This window comes from Apis dorsata, unplaced genomic scaffold (genome assembly GCF_000469605.1).
Source record: "Apis dorsata unplaced genomic scaffold, Apis dorsata 1.3 scaffold_470, whole genome shotgun sequence".
Lineage (NCBI taxonomy): Eukaryota > Metazoa > Arthropoda > Insecta > Hymenoptera > Apidae > Apis > Apis dorsata.
The window spans coordinates 307,857-326,935 of record NW_006263709.1 but is presented as its reverse complement, the minus strand read 5'-3'; the positions used below and the strand labels follow the sequence as shown (position 1 = coordinate 326,935).

General features: G+C 26.4%; 3 protein-coding genes across 3 annotated transcripts in view; 1 reads left to right on the top strand and 2 right to left on the bottom strand.

The window, feature by feature from the left end:
* On the bottom strand, window positions 1-8,416 carry LOC102678218 (probable sodium/potassium/calcium exchanger CG1090). The gene is made up of 9 exons (XM_006620028.2): window positions 7,817-8,416; window positions 4,526-5,002; window positions 4,190-4,415; window positions 3,959-4,071; window positions 3,653-3,828; window positions 3,338-3,561; window positions 2,338-2,640; window positions 2,014-2,247; window positions 1-1,899 (listed from the first exon to the last, which is right to left on the bottom strand). The coding sequence occupies exons 1-9, from the start codon at window positions 7,838-7,840 to the stop codon at window positions 1,700-1,702; spliced, it is 1,977 nt and encodes a 658-aa protein (XP_006620091.1). The 5' UTR covers window positions 7,841-8,416; the 3' UTR covers window positions 1-1,699.
* Window positions 8,417-9,359: 943 nt separating this feature from the next.
* Window positions 9,360-11,332, bottom strand: LOC102678363 (tetratricopeptide repeat protein 1). The gene is made up of 4 exons (XM_006620029.2): window positions 10,875-11,332; window positions 10,614-10,790; window positions 10,352-10,534; window positions 9,360-10,266 (listed from the first exon to the last, which is right to left on the bottom strand). Exons 1-4 carry the CDS (start codon window positions 11,172-11,174, stop codon window positions 10,087-10,089), a joined length of 840 nt encoding a protein of 279 aa, XP_006620092.1. The 5' UTR covers window positions 11,175-11,332; the 3' UTR covers window positions 9,360-10,086.
* A 4,353-nt stretch (window positions 11,333-15,685) lies between these two features.
* Window positions 15,686-19,079, top strand: part of LOC102678512 (tachykinins) — a 31,500-nt gene continuing 28,106 nt past the window's right edge. Inside the window, exon 1 of the mRNA XM_006620031.2 lies at window positions 15,686-15,864. The gene's annotated coding sequence lies outside the window, so the exon portion shown is untranslated. The remainder of the gene's footprint in view (window positions 15,865-19,079) is intronic.

The following is a 19,079-nucleotide window of genomic DNA, read 5'->3' as shown; positions in this document are numbered from 1 at the left end:
TTTTGTTGGTTCGAACGAACACGAATTATTATCATTGGATTTAATCGTTTTATCTAATATACTAATTTTTTATAATTAATGCGTTAATTAGAAAAATCTGTCAAAAAACTGTTTTTAGGAAAGTCAAGTTTTTTCCGCGCGAATAGATGGAGCTGATCCTTTCTCGTAATAATTGAAAAGAATTCGTTCATCAAATCAACATACGCACACACGTATCTATATGAAAATACGTGTGTGTACATCGCATATATGTGCGTGATCAAAAAACAATGCGGATTACAATAAGAGAACAATTATTTTTAAAACGATAATATAATTATTTGTATGCTAGTGTACACTGCTACATGTATTAATATGCAAAAAATTAACGAGGAAAGGAAATGAAAACACGAATGAACGAATTAATAATCGCACGGACGGACGAATGATGCAAGGAAATCGACTCGATGTCAAGTTGCGAAAAATATTTAAAATGCGTATAATGAATAATCATATATATATAAGTGTATATATAATATATATAGATATAAAGGGAAGCAAAGAATCGCTTTCAATTGGAAAAGTAATTTTATCGTAAAACTAGAATAGGGAAGAGTCGAATAATAAAACAGCTTTGAAAGGGGATAACGCGTCCCGTAAAATCGAAATAAAAGATTTATGTAAGTAACAAAAACGATTGTCTCGAGTCTTCAGTCTGCAATATTTTGTTCATCGACGATTCGAAAAGTTAATTCGATCAATCGAAACACTTCTATCTTTCTATTGTAAGTATTCTAAATGGCCTAATATTTATTAACGTTATTAACGTTTTAATACTGTAAATGTATTGTCCGTTTAATCGTTTTCAAGCATACAAATTATGCTAACGTTATTTTACGAGTAAGCCTTCTATGATTTTTTGCGTTTGTTATTTTTTTTTTTTTCTATTTTTCCGTTTTATTCTCTTTTTTTAAAAGAAGGCTCGATTAACATTTTGCAAAACAACGAGTGGAAGAGAAATATTCAATGGAATACTGAGAAACTTGTTCGTTCGCGAAGATTGAAAAGTGAAATTTATGTTATTTCTGTGGAAACTGTGGAAGATATATCGCTCAAATTTGAATAAATCGATTTAAAGAAAGTAAAAAAACGAATCATACAAGTACTTACTTATACATGTTTATAAATAGATCCCGAGACAAACGTATTTAAGAAACGCTTCGATCTTGCTGCAAATTTTTAATCTTGTAATTTTTTTTTTTCCCATTCCTTTCTTACTTCTTGCAATTCTGATTTATAGATAGAAATTAAAGTAGAATAAAAAGCGAAAAAGTAGAAACAAGATTGGAAACAGAAGGCAAAAGAAAAAAAAAGGAATAAAAAAAAGAAGAAGAAATATAATATAATAAGAAGAAAGAAACAAGAGGAAAAGAAATGTAAGAATTATAAAAAAGTATTCGAAAAATCTTTCATTATGGTTTAACCGTAATGGCATGTATATAATGTAATGAGATCGAATGCAATGAGAACATTTTCATCGAGCATGCTGTCGGTTGCTTGTATGCACACACACATACACACACGCACACATATTCACAAACACACGTACACGTATCCCCTCTTCTACTCTTTCTCATCCTCCTCTTCAATCTCATTTCTCATGCTTCATTTTCCTCGTCATCCTTCTATGCGTGTAATTCAATCACGTTTTTTTCCTTTTTTAAAACGTGCTATAGCATGACGGAGGATTCATTTCACCAAAGATATTTAACTCGTAGAGTGAGGCAAATGTGATAAACACCAAGTACCAAATCATCAGTATCACTCCGTATCGTCGATCTAACTTCCAGCCATTCAAATGGGTCGCTAATACTAAGAATATCACTGTTGACAGTAAAGATACTGTCGAATATGTCAGACCTGGCAATAAAAGAACAAGAATTTTTAGATTCATTTATATTCGTCAATTTCAAATCCGACGAACGATCCGTGAATTAAATTTGTCGAAATTTAATTCAATTCTCATGATCTTACCTCGGCTAGTGACGTTCACGTGCGAGCCTGGCTGTATCATCGCAGTTTGTATAAACCAAGGAAGCCCGAGACAAACTAGAATATCGAAGACATTACTTCCAACCGCGTTGCTCACCGCCATGTCACCAAGCCCTTCTTTAATCACCGCTAACGATGAAAGAGCATCAGGCACGCTGACGCCAGCAGCGACAAACGTCAAACCCATCATCGTGTCGGGTATACCGAGAGTACTGCCTATGGAATATCGAATATCGGCGATAAAAAGAAAGAAACGAAATAAAGGAAGTTTTACTCTTTTAATATCCGTTGGAAAATTTGTCTTACCTATAATCGTGATCATCCACACCATGATGTAACTATAGAAACTGATCCAAACCATCGATACGCAGAAGGTAAAGGGATACCAATTGCGAAATTTTTCTTGGCGGCAATCTGGCATCGTTGCACGGCACATGAAATGAATCGGGTAAACAAGGCCCCAAGTGAAAAGTGTCCATTTGCTGCCATCTGTAGGCTTCTCCAAAGGCGATATTTCGTTTGGATCTGGTTCCTTCGCTTTGTAATACTCTGGTTGTTTCGGAGGTGCTGCTTCGTTCGTTTCAGGTGCGGTTGGTCCTCCTGTTGCCGCTGTAGACAAGGTAATCATTGTATATCTTTTACGGAGTTTTTAATTTTCAAGATATTTGCAAAAAAAGTTAGTTTAACTATATAAATTTTCAAAAGCATTTTGCGTTTAATAGAGTGTAGATAAAAAAATATTCTGAACTTGGATATCTTTTTTAAATTCTATAAATGATGATAATTTCTTCTATATTATATGATATTTACATATTTTGAATATAAAAAGTATAAAAGTATGGGTAGCTTTTTTCTTTTGCATCCTCATCCCATAAAAATCTAATCCAACCCAAATTCTATTTTAATTTATCCAAAAGTGACTTTAAGTTAGGTTAGATTTTTTATAGATTGAAAGTGTATTCTTTATTTTAACATATATGTATATATTTATACATAAATATTATAAATATTCACTTTTAATTTAAGAGGAAATCTCAAAAAAATATTCACCAATTAAATATATACAGTGGTAAATATATTTTTGTGAATATTTCTCTTATACTCATATAAGAGATATATATTTTACTTATTACTCGTATAGGAAAAAGTTGTTTAAAATGATGATTTTGATAACATATTTAAAAATCATAAACTAGAGGTAACTTTATATATCTTTATTCTTTTTTTTCTGGAATAAATTATTTATAAAAAAATTGATTTATAAAAGTAAATCAGACATTCAGATATTCATATCATGATCGATTACCTTCATGAGTTTTATATTGATCCGTAGGAGAACAAGGCCCTGTGTATGACAATCGATCCTCTTGCAACGATCTGTAACTAACGAGAGCGCTTTCTTCCGCGGGTTCATCGTCTTTTGGTAGAAAAGGTATATTGTAAGATTTCGCCCATCGTTCCAATCTAGTGTTGAAAGATAACGCTATACAATACACACCGTACATAATCAACATGAACAAGGATTCCATCCTGAAAGAGAAAATTTAATACACGATATTAGGACAAGGATATATCGTCGAAAAAAAAATAAATTTTGATAAAAATTTTAAAATTTTCTTACCATGATATTGATTCGTTGTAAATTGTACCGAGCATTACCAATATCGATACCGCGTAAAAGAAACAATCCCGGCAAAGGGGCCACCAATTCAATTTTGACACTGTTGTTGTGCAAAGCCCGCAAACCGATATTACGAACATTATATTGAATACTGCGCTTCCAATCACACCGCTTATCTGTAATCCCAACAACAGTATTCGTTATAATTTCCTATCATGTTCCATATAATAATCTCGAAATTAAATTTGAAATTTAATCAAATGTTATTATTCCATATGATTTGATCAACGAGAACGAAATACTTACTCCAATATCATCTTTGGCAAAGAAAACACCGATTACCACAGTTGCCAATTCCGGGGCTGAGGAACCCGCAGCCATGAAAGTTGCTCCAGCAACATCCGGAGACAATCGTAGTTCTGCGTGTAATAAAATTTAACATTTTTGTTAATCCTTTCTAATAACAAAGAATAACAAGTTTCATATTTTGAACGTATAAATTTCTCTCTTCGAAAGTGAAGTTTTTTTTTCCTTTACCTTCGCAAATTCGGTCCAAACTGGAGACAAAGTAATCGTCGCAAACGATGGCAAGGCCTAGAAAAGTGTAGATTGCGGCTAAGATATGAATGATTAATCCACCGTGTTTCCTAGCTTCCGGACCCATTAAAGGCCGTGGAAATTGTTCGATCGCTGGTGGTGAACAGTTTTCTCTTCTCGGTCTCCATGTTGCTCGTTCGTATTTTACAGTGGTCGTTGACGGAACCTAGAATCTCGAATAAGCAATATCTCTTATTTACGTCCAAAATGAAAATCAAACGAGTTCCAATAGGAAATCCATAATGTTCGATAATAAAAAAAATATCAGAGTCTCACCGTTGTGGTTCTAGGAACATTCTTAGATGAAATCGTTGTGACTTCTTTCTTAGGGGCTACCGCCTTTCCTGCTAATTCCTCCTTTGACTTTTCATGCTCTTCCTTCGATTTTTCTTCTTCCTTTATCTTTTCTTCGTTGCCTTTCTCCTGTTCTCGTTGCTTCTCGCCCCCTTCCTCCTCCTTGTTCGTCCCTTCATTTTTTTCATTTTCTATTTCCTTCGCTACGCTTTCCACCGATAACGACTCCTTATTCGTTGCCTCAATCTCAACCGTGGTTGTAAACGACTCCAAGGTAGATTCCACGGTCCAATTTTCTTCGTGATCCGTAGAACTGGGATAAGTGGAAGTTAGCTCTTCAGGTATTTTTGCACAAGTGATGTACTGAACTAACACATATACGATGAAGAGACCTATGCGCAAAGGCCGTCTTTTGCGCCGCGAATTACTTTGTAACTGAATTCGCCTCATTGTCTTCGACTGAAACATATTTGAAAAAAAAAAATAATTTTAAATTTAATAAATGATATAGGTATGTGTCTTTTTTTTTATATGTAAATATAAAAAAAAAAAAAGAAAAAGAGGAAAGAATTAAACCACTTATTTGCATTAATTAATAGGATTTAAATAAATAGAATTAGGTTAGTAGGTAAGTATTTTTAAAAGATTTGTATGATACTTTGAAAATTGATTTTTTTGTTGTAATTCTTTTAAGTGGAAACATTTATCAAAAATTAAAATTTTGAGAAATTTTGAATACTTTTCTATTTCCTTAGATCTTGAATTTTATATTATGTATAAAATAGTTGTTACAAGAATTTTTTTAAATTTATTTATTCTAAAATTGAAATATAACAAAAAAAAAATTATCGCAATATTGTTTGCATCTTTGTAAAATAAAGTTTTAAATAAATTAAAATTTTCGTTGTAATGTCTCATTTTGTTAATTGTAAATTATTTATTTTATTTCTATTATTCGAACTATTATAAGTTACTTAAGCTGTTATAAGTTGAAAATATTTGGAATTTTAGGATATATTTATCCGAATATAGAGATATAGGTCAGTTTCATTCGCAAAAGTATATTAGTTTGTGAGCAATGTTATGTAACATTTATTTAACGTTCAATATATTTCAAGTTTTTCGATTTTATAAATATTATTTTTTAATTAATTAATAAAAGCCATTAATTGGCTTTGAATCCAATAAAATATTGAAAAAAATTTAATTGTTTTCGTTCCAATATATATTACGTATCGATCGTAAGAAAGATACTTATTTAATGATTCGTAAAGTACACACACACATACATTTGTTATATATAGCTACCATTAACTACATTACGAATAACAATATTTAACGATAAATAAAGATATTTTACGAATAAACAAACGAAGATATAGAATATTTAAGAATATTTAATATTTGAGTATTCAAATATTTTCTGAATAAACAAAAGAGATATAAATTTTTCATTCGAATATCTATTCTTATCAGAAAATAAAAAATTAACGAGAGAAAAAAATAATTTGATACAATTGATACGATAATTTTATAATCAATTTTATATCATAGAAAATAAAATATTTGTGTTAATTAAATATTATAACACGATCAACAATATTTGTGTTAAAAACAAAAAAATATACGATATATGAAAAATATATTTAAAATTGCGAAATATATAGATTTATTTATGGTTAATCCGATATGTTATTTTTTTCTAGTATATTCGAGTGTATTCTATGTATTGAGATATTTTTATATATATTTACAATTTGTTATAAAAATTATTATATTATAAAAATTTAATTCTGTTTCTCTATTTTTGATAAAAGTTTAATATGTAATATATATATTTTTTTAAGATTATTATTTTAAGATTATCATTTTAAGAAGATAAAATCAACGTTCAAAACTTCAGTACTTTTTCGTTTTCTTAAATAACTTTGTAATGGTACGAGATAGAGATAAATAAAACTGATAAATTATAAAATTTTTAATTTTCAGTATTTATTATTTTTGTGTAAAATATACAAATGAAATTATATAAAAATATTTATATCAAAATAAAAAATTAAAAATTAAAAAATTCTGAAATCTTTAGGAATTGATTTTTACTTTCTTAAAAAGAAATTTTCTATTAATAAAAAAATTACTTTATTATGTTATGTATATAAACTTTTAATAAAAATCAAGATTTTGGAAATGAATTTTCTTATAATATAAAATACGAATATTTCTATGATTGATTGTATATACTTTTTATACATATTTAAAAAAAATCTATTAATTTGTAAACAATGATATCTATTTTATATTAAAAGAAAAATTATATTTTTTCGATCAGATGATTTTTATAGCTAAATATTTAAAATTATTATGTAAAATTATATCAAATTTCGCAATCTGATCACAGAATTAATATATTCCTATTCTTCAATCATGATCAGATTTTTATATTTATAATAGATATAATAACAATTATATCTATATTAATTTAGTTAAAAAATAATAAAAAAGTAAAATAAATCTTTCTGTTATTATTTTCATTCAACTCCTTTATAAAAATTATTATAAAAAAATCATTGAATTTGATTGAAAGAAAATTTTCCAACATGTTTTTTTTATATTCGAATTATTATTTGATATTTATTTTTGTAGATAATTACCGAAATTTAAATATGGACGAATGAGAAATCAAATTTTCGATTCTTTTTTATTCTTTTCCATTTTTTGCGTGTAAAAAGATATTCGATTTGTGATTACCATAAAAATTATTAAAATTGGATAATTATTTGTTAACCTATCGAGTAAATAAGTCTTCACGTGATCTAAATATTTGAAACTTTGTAAATGTATATAATACATTTAGTAGCAAACGAAATATAGATACAGAAACCATAAAATTACGTATCAAATTATTAAACTAGAGATTCGTGTTTATCACAACTATGTAATTATAATAAAAACATTATACAATACAAGTTCTTACTATATATAAAAATTAACCGCGATAAGAATTTCAATAAAAATATTTGTGATGAAATATATGTTTCAAAATCGAAATAACATCGCAATGGAGTTTCCTATTTAAAACAGAATTATTTTCATCGACAATACCGAAATAATTTTAGTTATAATTAACACATGAATATGAAGAACGTGAGGAAAATGAAATTATTAGTGAAAGTGACCCAATTCGAGATTTCTACCGATCGTTAAATGGTAGAACACGACGTATGTATGTATGTATGTATGTATGTATGTATGGTAGCTCGCAGTCCGGCTTACCCCTTTCTCAGAAACGTTGCACATTATGCACCAGCAAATTCGACGTCGCCAATGTCTTTCTCAAATGTCTTAAAACATGCAATCGCAGCACCGATTATTGTCACGGAAAAGGTGGTTTAATAATCAGCCATTTAATAATCGAAAACACCCTTTTGATTCTTTTTTTTTACACTCAATAATCCTGTGAAGATTTCTATCGCGAAGAAAACTCGTTATCGAGTGCCAAGTGTTGCGTACCGTCAACGTCGTTGTTACCGTTGTTCGAAAACAGAGATATTAAATATTTCTATTAAAGTAAAGGCAAACTTTATCGCTGCGTCGTACTCGAATTATTGATTTGCATAAAAACTGTCAGTTACAATGCGTTCTCGACGTGTTTGCGCGGTACGTAGGCGTCGTCTTCTTGGAAACGTAGGTGTCGTGCTTACTGAACCACCCTCGACTTAATACAACGTCCAATATCGTTGTGTCCTTTCATCGATGATTCAGACATTCTTATGCCGTATAAAATATTCCGACAATATGAAAATCTTATGCTTTCACATCCCTTATCTTTTATTTTATTTTTACGTATTTTTTGTCCCCCCCCCTCCTCTCTTTCTTTACTTTATCTGCTTTGATTTTTCTTCGTATTGAAACCCGTTGTATTCTTAATTTTTCTCGATTCGTTTCCTTTTTTTTTTTTTTTTCTTTTTTTTCAATTTTTGCACTGTCAGTTTGTATGTGTACGTGTTTAAGAGGCCATTCCTAAACACTCATACAGGCCTTTTCGTTTTAACGATCTTTACTCGCACATACCACCCACATCCACCGACCGATACACCATTTATCGTTTGCCGTTCGACTGTAACCGCCTGTTTCACTACGTTTATGCGCTGCTCACGAATGAATCCTTTCGCATCTCTTCTCGTACACCATTGCCACCACCCTCCTTTACTATAGCTCTCTCTCTCTCTCTTTTCCTCCCATATATCTATATATTTTACTTACATCAACATGTGAGCATGCGCGCACGTGAAACCACCCTGTTACCAATCCACCTACACGCGCACGCGTACGTGCATACATCTACACGTAATCCTCTATCTTTTTTCTTTTATTCGCATCCCTTTGATACTATCTGTATCAGATGAATGCGCATGCGCGCCGCTATCAAAATGTCACTATCTAATATGTGCATCATAACAAAAATGAAAACTGCATAAATAAATTAATGATAATTAACAAGAAAGAAAGGAGAAAAAAGTAGTAGATAGCTTCACATGAAATTAACTATATTTAACTATATTTAGACGAATAACAAATTGAATATAAATATCAAACATGTAGGATGAAGGAAAGATGTATAGGATATGATATTAATATTCTAATATCCTAATATTCTAAATATGTATATTGAGATCAAAAAATAGGAAGCAAATATAAGTCCATTCCTATTTTTATGCGATTTCTGCTGTTGTTCGTTCGTTGCATCTGTATTTTTGAAGATCATTCGTTCGAGTTTCCTATATTTTCAATTGTATAAGATAAAAATAGGTTTTTATCTATAGTTTGTTGAATTTATATATATATATAATAAGATCGTTATATACGTAGAGAAAAAAGAGAGGAAGAATTTTATAAATTATGTTACCGTCCAAAGATAAATGCTAAAAATATCAAGGATTCGCAATCTATTAGTTTTTTTATTATTCATAAATGTTATCATTTGATATTTTCTCTTGCAAACAAAATTTTCGTTATATTTATTAATTATTCGACGCTCATCGATCGAAACATTAATTGGAGTAGATACCAAGGAAACTATAAATCAACAATGTAACAAGCGACATGCAATTGTAAATAAAATTGATGTGTCAAAATATATGACAAGTAAATAATCTAATAAATAATTATTTTACGCCGTATATGATAAACGTAAGAACGTATACTTACTCCGTTTATAATTCGTAAATCTTGTGCCGTATTCGAGTAATCAGTCACAATATTGTAAGTTTTGAAACAAATTTTATCAAATGTTAATTGGTAGTGAAATAAGCTAACTTCGTATCGTCGTAAAATCGAACGAGATTTTACGATTTTACGTTTTTCTATATACAAATACAAATTTCAATATCTTCATCTAAATATCTATTATAATGTTTATATTTTTATTACAACAAGCACACACCATTCAAGCAGAATTTACATAGGTATGTATATATCAATATTCCACGACATGTTTTCAGAATCCATTCTTATGATGTTTAATATATATGTCAATTATTGTATTATCTAGGATTTTGATGAAACTTCACAGAATAACCACCGCTATTTGGATCCTTTTGTAGTTCAAAATTATTCGTGGAAAGTCCAAAAGGTTTCAATACCATATTTCCTAAATCTTTCAGTTTTCCCAGCATTTCAGTTTTCAATTTTTCATTTCTTTCGTGAATCAATGGAGGTAATCTCTGTGAAAGAAATCAATGTTAATAAATAATATTAATAATGAATATCACTGATTATGAATAAAAAAAAATATATTTTCATAATTACTCGAACTGCATAATTTGCCTCTGTATGACCAGGATCAAAAGTTAAAATCTTTTTGTAATCTTCCAAAGCTTCATCTAATTTCTCTGTCTCTTCATATAGTCGAGCCCTTCTAGCATATACTTTCACATAACTTGGATTTAATTCTATAGCTTTTGTGCAATCGGATATTGCAGATTCTCTATCCTATTTAAATAATATTATATAAATATCAGAATTAAAAAATTGTTTCTTTGAAAGTATATTCTTTATATAATAGCATTACCAAACATTTTAACTTTGCAGCAGCTCTGTTGGCATATAAAACGGATCTCTCTTTACTATAGGCTAATGGACAAGTTTGAATTCCTTGCGTGTAGACAGATATTGCTTCAAGGTATTCTTCGCGTTTAAATAAATCATTTCCTTCATTTTTATATTTTTCTGCTTCTGCTTTAAGAGTCTGAAAAAAGGAAAAAGTATATAAATTTTGTGATGTATTTTTATCACTTCTATAATTTTAAAAATTATATAAATAAATACAAACTTCTTTTTCTTCTTCAGAAAGATTTTGTTCTCTTTCTTTTAATATTTCTTCGTCCATATTATCTTTTTCATGATTTGCATCCCCTTTACACTTTGTTTCCCAATTATCATCATCATCATCACTGTTTCGTTTTATACGTTCATTGCAAACATTCGATAGATTACCATTTTTCGATTCTTGGATATTGTCGTTTGATGTAGTATAATTATCATTTTCTTTGATACAAGAATTTTCTAGATCTTTCGTAAGCTCTTCTATAATTTCTTCATTCGTTTTTAAACATTCAGATTTGTCGTCCATCGCAGCGTTGTTTTTTACGCGATGATTTAATACCTGATCTTAACGTATACAACGAATTATTAAGGTTAACTACAGCATTACATGCACAAGCAGACGACTCTGAATTTGTATGTCAACTATGGTTGCGGATTACGTTGACGTTTCTTCGTAATTCATACATTCGTCATCAGAGAGCGCTTTATGCGACTATAATGACATCTATTTCCGATGTTTTATCTATAATATAAGAAATATATAAATTTTCTTAAGTTAAAATATATCGTTCAAGAGGAAATCAAAATAAGTTAATGATTTCTGCTTTTTTTTATAAAAGAATAATTCATATTTTTCTATTATTCAGAAAAAATTTTATTTATACATAGTAAATATAATTCATAATTTTTACGAATATAAATAAAAATTAAATTATGCAATAGTTTATTTTAAATATTTAATATATGTATTTTTAATATTATATATTTTCATATATTTTTATACTTTTAAATTTTTCCGTAAGTACGTAAATATTGATATTATGATAAATTTTTATGTTTATTTTTATTTAATATACAAACAACAAACAAATCTTTAGTTTAAAATCATATTATTTTACTATTCTAATAAAATAAAATTTACATGTATTTTTCACTATAATATGTATATATATATTTTACTATAAATATTTTATGTTTCATTAATAAATAAAAATAATAATTATTAAATTGTTCTTTTTTCGTTTTTTATGTTTTATATTTTATGCATATTTCAATATAATATAATATAAATTACGTTATAAAGGAAAATAAATTATTATTTGTACGTGTATGGAACAATGAAAGAGGAGAAATTGTATCCAACTAGAAATGATCAGAGTAAACCTACGAATATTGTAAGTACGTGCTCTAGTCTCATTAAGCTTACTAGCTCGTCGAGTTATAGAATATGAGCAATAAGTTATTTGCTCTTATTCTAAGTTATATAATTATAAATAAAACATAAAATATAGTAAATAAACAAAAAATTTAACGAAAAATAATTTAATTTATTATAGATAATTCAGTATAACTGAATTGATTTTTGTAATTCTCTTGTGTTTCTTTTGTTTTTTATCTTTTTTTTTAAATAAGAAAAAAGATACAATTGACAAACTTCATCACAATGATATTAAAATGTTGACATTAAATATTATTTATGGTTCAATAATAACTAGTGAGTAGTTTGGTGAAAATGGATTGTACATAAGGATTTCATTTCCGTTAAAATGATAAACAGGATTTTAGGTCATAAACTGTTAAACTGCCTTTAGAAGAAATGAAATAAATAAAGATTCTGGTATTGCAGCCTGCGCCTTTTCTTCATCATAAGCTTAATCTGTTACATATAGTAAAATTTCGATCAGAAGAAAAATTTTATCAGATAAGTCTCTGAAAACATTTTTTTTTATTTTTTTGTTATATATTATATTGTTATTTATCATCGCTGGCATATTACAATACTATGCGAGAAAAATATATAATTATATAATTTTAATATTATTTTGAAAGATAACATTATAGTTATCAATTTCAAGAAAAACAAATGTGGTTGTTAATTCAATATAATTTGATATTTATTTGCAAATATTTCACAAGTTTCTACTTGTAACACATACAAGGTGAATCGAAATTTTTAATATTATTAAAATCAGGAAGATAATATAAAATAATAAATAATATAAAATAAAATAGAAAATAAAAATAATATATTGGAAGTAGTATTTTTGAAAAACTTCTCACTGAATGTGAGAATTTATAAATTTAATTATCTTTAACTTTTAGATTTTTAATTTATCTTTAATTAAATTAGTAAAAAATTAAAATTAAATAATTGTATATATATATTTTGATTATTCTAGATATATCTAATATATAAAATAATTTAAAAATAAATAAAAATAAATAATTGAAAAATAAGTGAAGAATGAGATTTTTTTTATTTAATATCTCATTTTAAAAATCAAATTTCAATCTATTCAAAATTTATTTAATTTTCTTAAAAATAAGTTATCAAATGAAAAAGAATAATTTCTTTATCTTCTTGATTTTAGCTTTTGTTTTTTTTTTTTTTTTATTTGAAAACAATATTTTTAATACAATTTTATATATTATTTTACTTTATACTTTATACTTTATACTTTTACTTTTTACTTTATACTTTAAATCATACTTTATACTTTAAATCATAAACTTTTGCTTTCTTGTATTATAAATGTTGACTCATTCTATATATATGTAAGGTAATCACATTCTTTTTCGACAAAATTATCTCGTATCAAGAATTGCTTCGTTTCGTTTCATTCAATTTATAAATGTTTCGTATATAACGAACATGAGATTTTTAATGAACTTTTTAGCGCGCCAACCATGCAGACCATGTACGATCGTTGCACGCTCTTTAATTATAATGATATTACATAACTTTTACATGGATGTAACTTTTATATGGATGTAACTTTTATATGAATATTTCTTTCATGCGTACATATTTCACTATTTTAAAAAGAAAAATATAATTCCCGATAACGCATAATGCAATTATTTTACAAATACGACACGATAAGATAGATAAAAATTTTACAGTCGAAATTATGCTCTGTGAGAATCGGGCAAAGCGCAAGCAGTGGCCACAAGGGTATATTTTTCTTCTTAGAGGATGGTAACGGCGCACGACCGTGCGCCATCATGGTAGATCGACCGTATAACTAATATCAGTTTCTTTTCTTATAAACTGCTGCACTAACAAATCTTTTCAAACAACTCTATGAAAATGCTAGAATTTTTTCAATTTTATTTCTTCTTCTTTCTTTTATAATTATAAGTTATAATTAAAAGTTTTTTAGATAACTAATTTATTATTTAGATAATTAATTTATTTTTTAAAAAATAGATAAATATTTTTCTTATTTTGCTATTCTAATTTAAAAAAGAATTTGGATCAACTTGATAAGTTATGTTGATGAATGATAAGTTGTTGATAATTACGTATATATTATTTTTTTGTTTTCTAGATTCAAAAACAATTATGTTAATTTAAATATAATTTATGGATTTAAATATTATTTAATCACATGCAAATGTGAAAATGGTATGAAATTTTGATTCGATTTTATAGGAAAATTATTCTTCTTGGAAATAGAAATAGGGTAGATAACCGTTCGAACTGCTTCAAATTTCTAAAGAGTATTAATGTGATATCTCTGTTCTGTGATTTAGTCGAGAATAAAAGCACTCATCTATCAAGTGAAATCTTGCAAACAGATGCCTTTGTTGAAACAAACAATATGTTCATTTCATATGAAATTATTATCTTTTCTTGATATAGGATAACTCAAATGGTCATATTATGCTAGATATTTTTTAATGTTGAATCTGATACTTACCTTATATATTTTGTAGAATTTTGAAAACACTAACTTTTTAATTTAACAATGAATGAAAATAATCTCAAGTAATTTGTATTTTTTGTATTTTCATTGTTTTTATGAATATATATAATTGATTGTATGAAAATTATTTGATTTTTATATACATTATTCGAATCATTATTCGATCTTCAAGTAAATTCGATTGTAAATTTACAAATTTGTATTTAAAAGAATGTTCGATGAATCTAAAAATGATCAAAAAACAACGTGATAATTTCATTTTTTATAATATTAGTTTCCATTTTCGGTTAATCAACAATATAATTTTGAAAATTCAATAATTGTTATATATATATTTTGTATAAAATAAAAATACTCAATGGAATAAATGTAAAAGAGTTGGCTATTGTTTGTCATTTATTTAAGAAGATAAAAAATTAAAAAAGAAAAATAAAATGATATCTGCGTTGTATATTTGGTAAAGGTATTTATTGTTAATGATGAATTTAACAAAATCGATAAAACAAACAATTGCATAATAAGAAAACTCCATTGCTTAATATCCAATATGTCCGCGAGCCCGTGGTTAATACGGAGAAATACGAAGTTCTAGAAGAATATTGTTGATCATAAGTTTCTTGATATAATTAAATCTACAATTAATTAATTTAATTCCTACTCTTTCTAATTCTTTAATCAATCCTAATTCTTATATATAATTAATTATTAAAATAATAATATCGCAACAAATTACAAAACATCCTTCTTTAAACAACCTTTTTATTTGTTAAAATGAAAAATTCCATAATAATAATATTAGTTCAATTAATTCAATTAATTCAATTGTATAAGAGAATTCAAGAATGGGATAGCTTTTTATTGATACATCGTTAAAAATACGAAGTAGACCAAAAAAAAAAAAGAAAAAAAAAACGGATAAAGAAGAGGAAAAGTACAAAGAGGAAATCGGTGGTTACCCAAACATTACGTATTCGAGATAGCTACAAGTTGAGATATTTGCAACAAAAGGGGTACGGGGTTAGATTTCTATCCCCAATGGTGGTGCAAGCTTCGTTTTCTCATTGGTCCCCCCAGATCCGTGACGTCACTACGCCTGCCTATGTAAAGGTGAAGCACGCGGAGCGTCAGTACATCGTTGTCCGTCACGTCGAGCGGGTCTCAACTTTGAATCACCCTCTGCTCACCTCTCTTCTTCTAAGATTCGAAGAGGAATCTTTATTTCGAGCTAATCGGCGATCAGTAACCGTTATTTAATCAACAAGGACATCTTTGCATTTATTTACAAAGGTAAAAAAATAAAATTGTTTATATTTTCATCCATCAATTATTGTTTATTCATAATGGAAAATTTGTCATGTCATTCATTATATGTATAATATATAATATTTAAACGAATTGAATAATTGTGATTTTCAATTTTTAATTTCTTCTTTTTCTCTCAATTTTTTTTTTTTCTTCTTTTTTTTTTCTTTCTTATACAATTATTAAACAGTCGATTTTCATTATAATAATTCTGCCGTTAAGCCATTTTCATACTTTTGACAAAGTTTGAAGCGCATTTGAATCGCTTTAAACATTACAATGAACTCAAGAAGTACGTAGTATGTATATCAACTTTTAGTTGATAATAAAAAGTTTCAAAAGTTCAGAATATATTAAGACATCGTATTGCGTTAATATTAATATTTTTTATCCTTTCTTTTCTTGATATTTGTATTTCTTTTATATCTTGTTGAGTATACTTCTTTCAGTACCATTCGTAAACCCTTCGAGGTATGCGCTCAATCTTTATCGGTGTTAAAGTTAAAGCTAGAGTTAAAGTTGGTCCATGCTTTTACATATACAAAGATATCTGCACATATGTATTGTACATATGATGTAAAAAAAAAGAGAAAGAAAGGAGAAAAAACGAAAAGTTTTATAAAATAATTAGGAAAAGTTATTCACGAATATCTAATAAATTGTTTTAGAAATAATATTTATAAAATATTGTTCAACATTATTAAATTTTATATATTCTTTTTTATTTAAAAAAAGGTCAATTCAGTTATTTAAATAATATATCATCTTAAATTTAAAATTAACAATAATCTCAAAGTAAAAGAGAAACATAAATTTATATTTAAATATATTGAAATTTTTAAAGAAAAAAAAGAACAAATATTTTTGCTAATTTATATCGTTGCTTTTTATAAAGCAACAGGCTCTCGAGTAGAAATACGTTGAATTGAAAAATATTCGAGCTTTAAATGCAATATAAAATAATTTTTTATTATAAACTCATTATGGAAAAGCTTCGTTCAGATTAGAATGAAATTATTTGAATTTAAAAAAAAAAATTTGAATAACTTGAATATATATGAATTATTTAATTTAAAATATTTTTTCAATTTTTTCTTCCATTCTTGGTAATTTACATTTGTCAAATTTATTTGCTTCAAACAATTTCAAACAACTTGACTAATGTGAATTTATTCTATTGAAATTCATTTGATTCTTTAAAGCTTCAAACGAAATTTTTTCTAATTTTAAATTTTAAACTTCGATCGAATTATTGAAAAATACTTACGCATTAATTTATAACGAATTTATCAGAAATGAAGCAAAAAATTTTAGAAATTTTAGAAATAATAAAAAGATATCGCAGAAAATAATAATTGCATATCGCAATAAATTTGAGCGATAAAAATATAAGGAATTAACGTGAACAAAAAATCGAGTTGTTTGAAATCAAATTGGTTTTGTAATAACTTGATTAATCTATTTCAAGGTTTAAGGATGGAACAATATTGGATATAGTTATAACATTGGAAAATTATTATTAAGACGTTTTTCCATGTTTCCTCAGTCATTAATGTTGGACAAATATCGGCCGTTGATTATCGAAGTAATTACTTTCTTGAAACTCCATCTTACGAAACAATAAAATCTCAAACGATTTCTAAATTTAATATCCAACAAGCATCTATAGTTTTAACATTTGAATGTATTGTTTTAATTTAATCACGATAAACTAGAGGTAGAATGAACGAAGAATTGAATAGTAGAATAGTTAAAAAAATCCTATAAACAATAACGTTAATTTATAAAAATATTTATATTTTTTTATATTTATTATATTTTATATTTATACTTATATTTAGATAAAAATATTTAATTTATAAAAATATTATGTTTTTTTATCATTTTATAAAATTGTTACGTGATTCTATGAATAAGATTTTATAATTTAAAGTTAATAATTTAAAAATTCATATATTTATTATTCATATATTTCATATATACAATATTAAAAATATTATCTAAAAAGTGATAATTAACGATTCATGAAATGTTTATCTTGAATATCCTGTTTAAATATGAATGCAATAATAAGAAAGAAAATTGGGGCGGAAATTATTTTGAAATGAAACTAGATGTATATTTTAGTACGTATCTATTATTATAAAATTTTCATTTTCAATTTTTTTAATGAAATTTTAGTCTAAAATATTAATTTCGTACTTTAATATTAAAAATTATTACAAAATTTACAAATTATATTCATCTTTTATTATATATAACATCTTTAACAAAATAATATAATACAATATAAATTTAATAAAAAATTATTAAAAAATACAATCGCATAATTAATAAAAAAAATTAATAAAACAATATATAAAAATTGAACTAATATTAATCACTTTAATTTACCGATATATTTAAAATTTATTTCTTCGACTCAGAAATAAATAAATTTTTATTTTATAAATAAATTCGTCTCCAAATAAAATAAATTTTATTTGGAATTATTTTACTCTTTGATACTCAGTCGAACATTTTGAATATATATATATATACATGATTCGCTATTCTCGTCTTTATCAAAATTATCATTTTTAGATATGATCGAATAACAAACTTTGACAGATCGATCATTGATGCTCAACACGATATTTTTATTAGTTAAACGACCGATCACCATATTGGAAATTTACACGAGATTGTATCACTTGAACTCACAACTCTTCCTCTTGCTTCTAGGATATTGGTTAAAATCAATTTCACTATGCACTGATTATTTCAGTGCAGCGTACATAAATGCTTTGAATTTAGTATCTGTGATCTCTAGGTATTTATCGTATTTACAGTTATAGTTAATTTCAAGCTTGAAGTTGCGAAATGTGAAATAAATTGATAGATATGCTCATAATTCACTTTAAAATTCGATATTTCAATGATTTAATGGAACTTTTCCTTTAATTTCCTTATGGTCATCATATACACAGATAATAATAATATATCTGCTATTTAATAGTTTATTCTTTATTTTTGCCAGAGATTTTTATAAATTCAAGAATCACAATGTCTTATAATTAAAATATTTAGCTTGTACATTATTTAGATATGTTACATTTTTATTATTATTTAATTTATCGTAATAAAATTTAATATTTGATGAAAATTTAACGAAAACAAAATTTGTGCTTTAAAACTTTAAATTCCTTAACACTCACTAA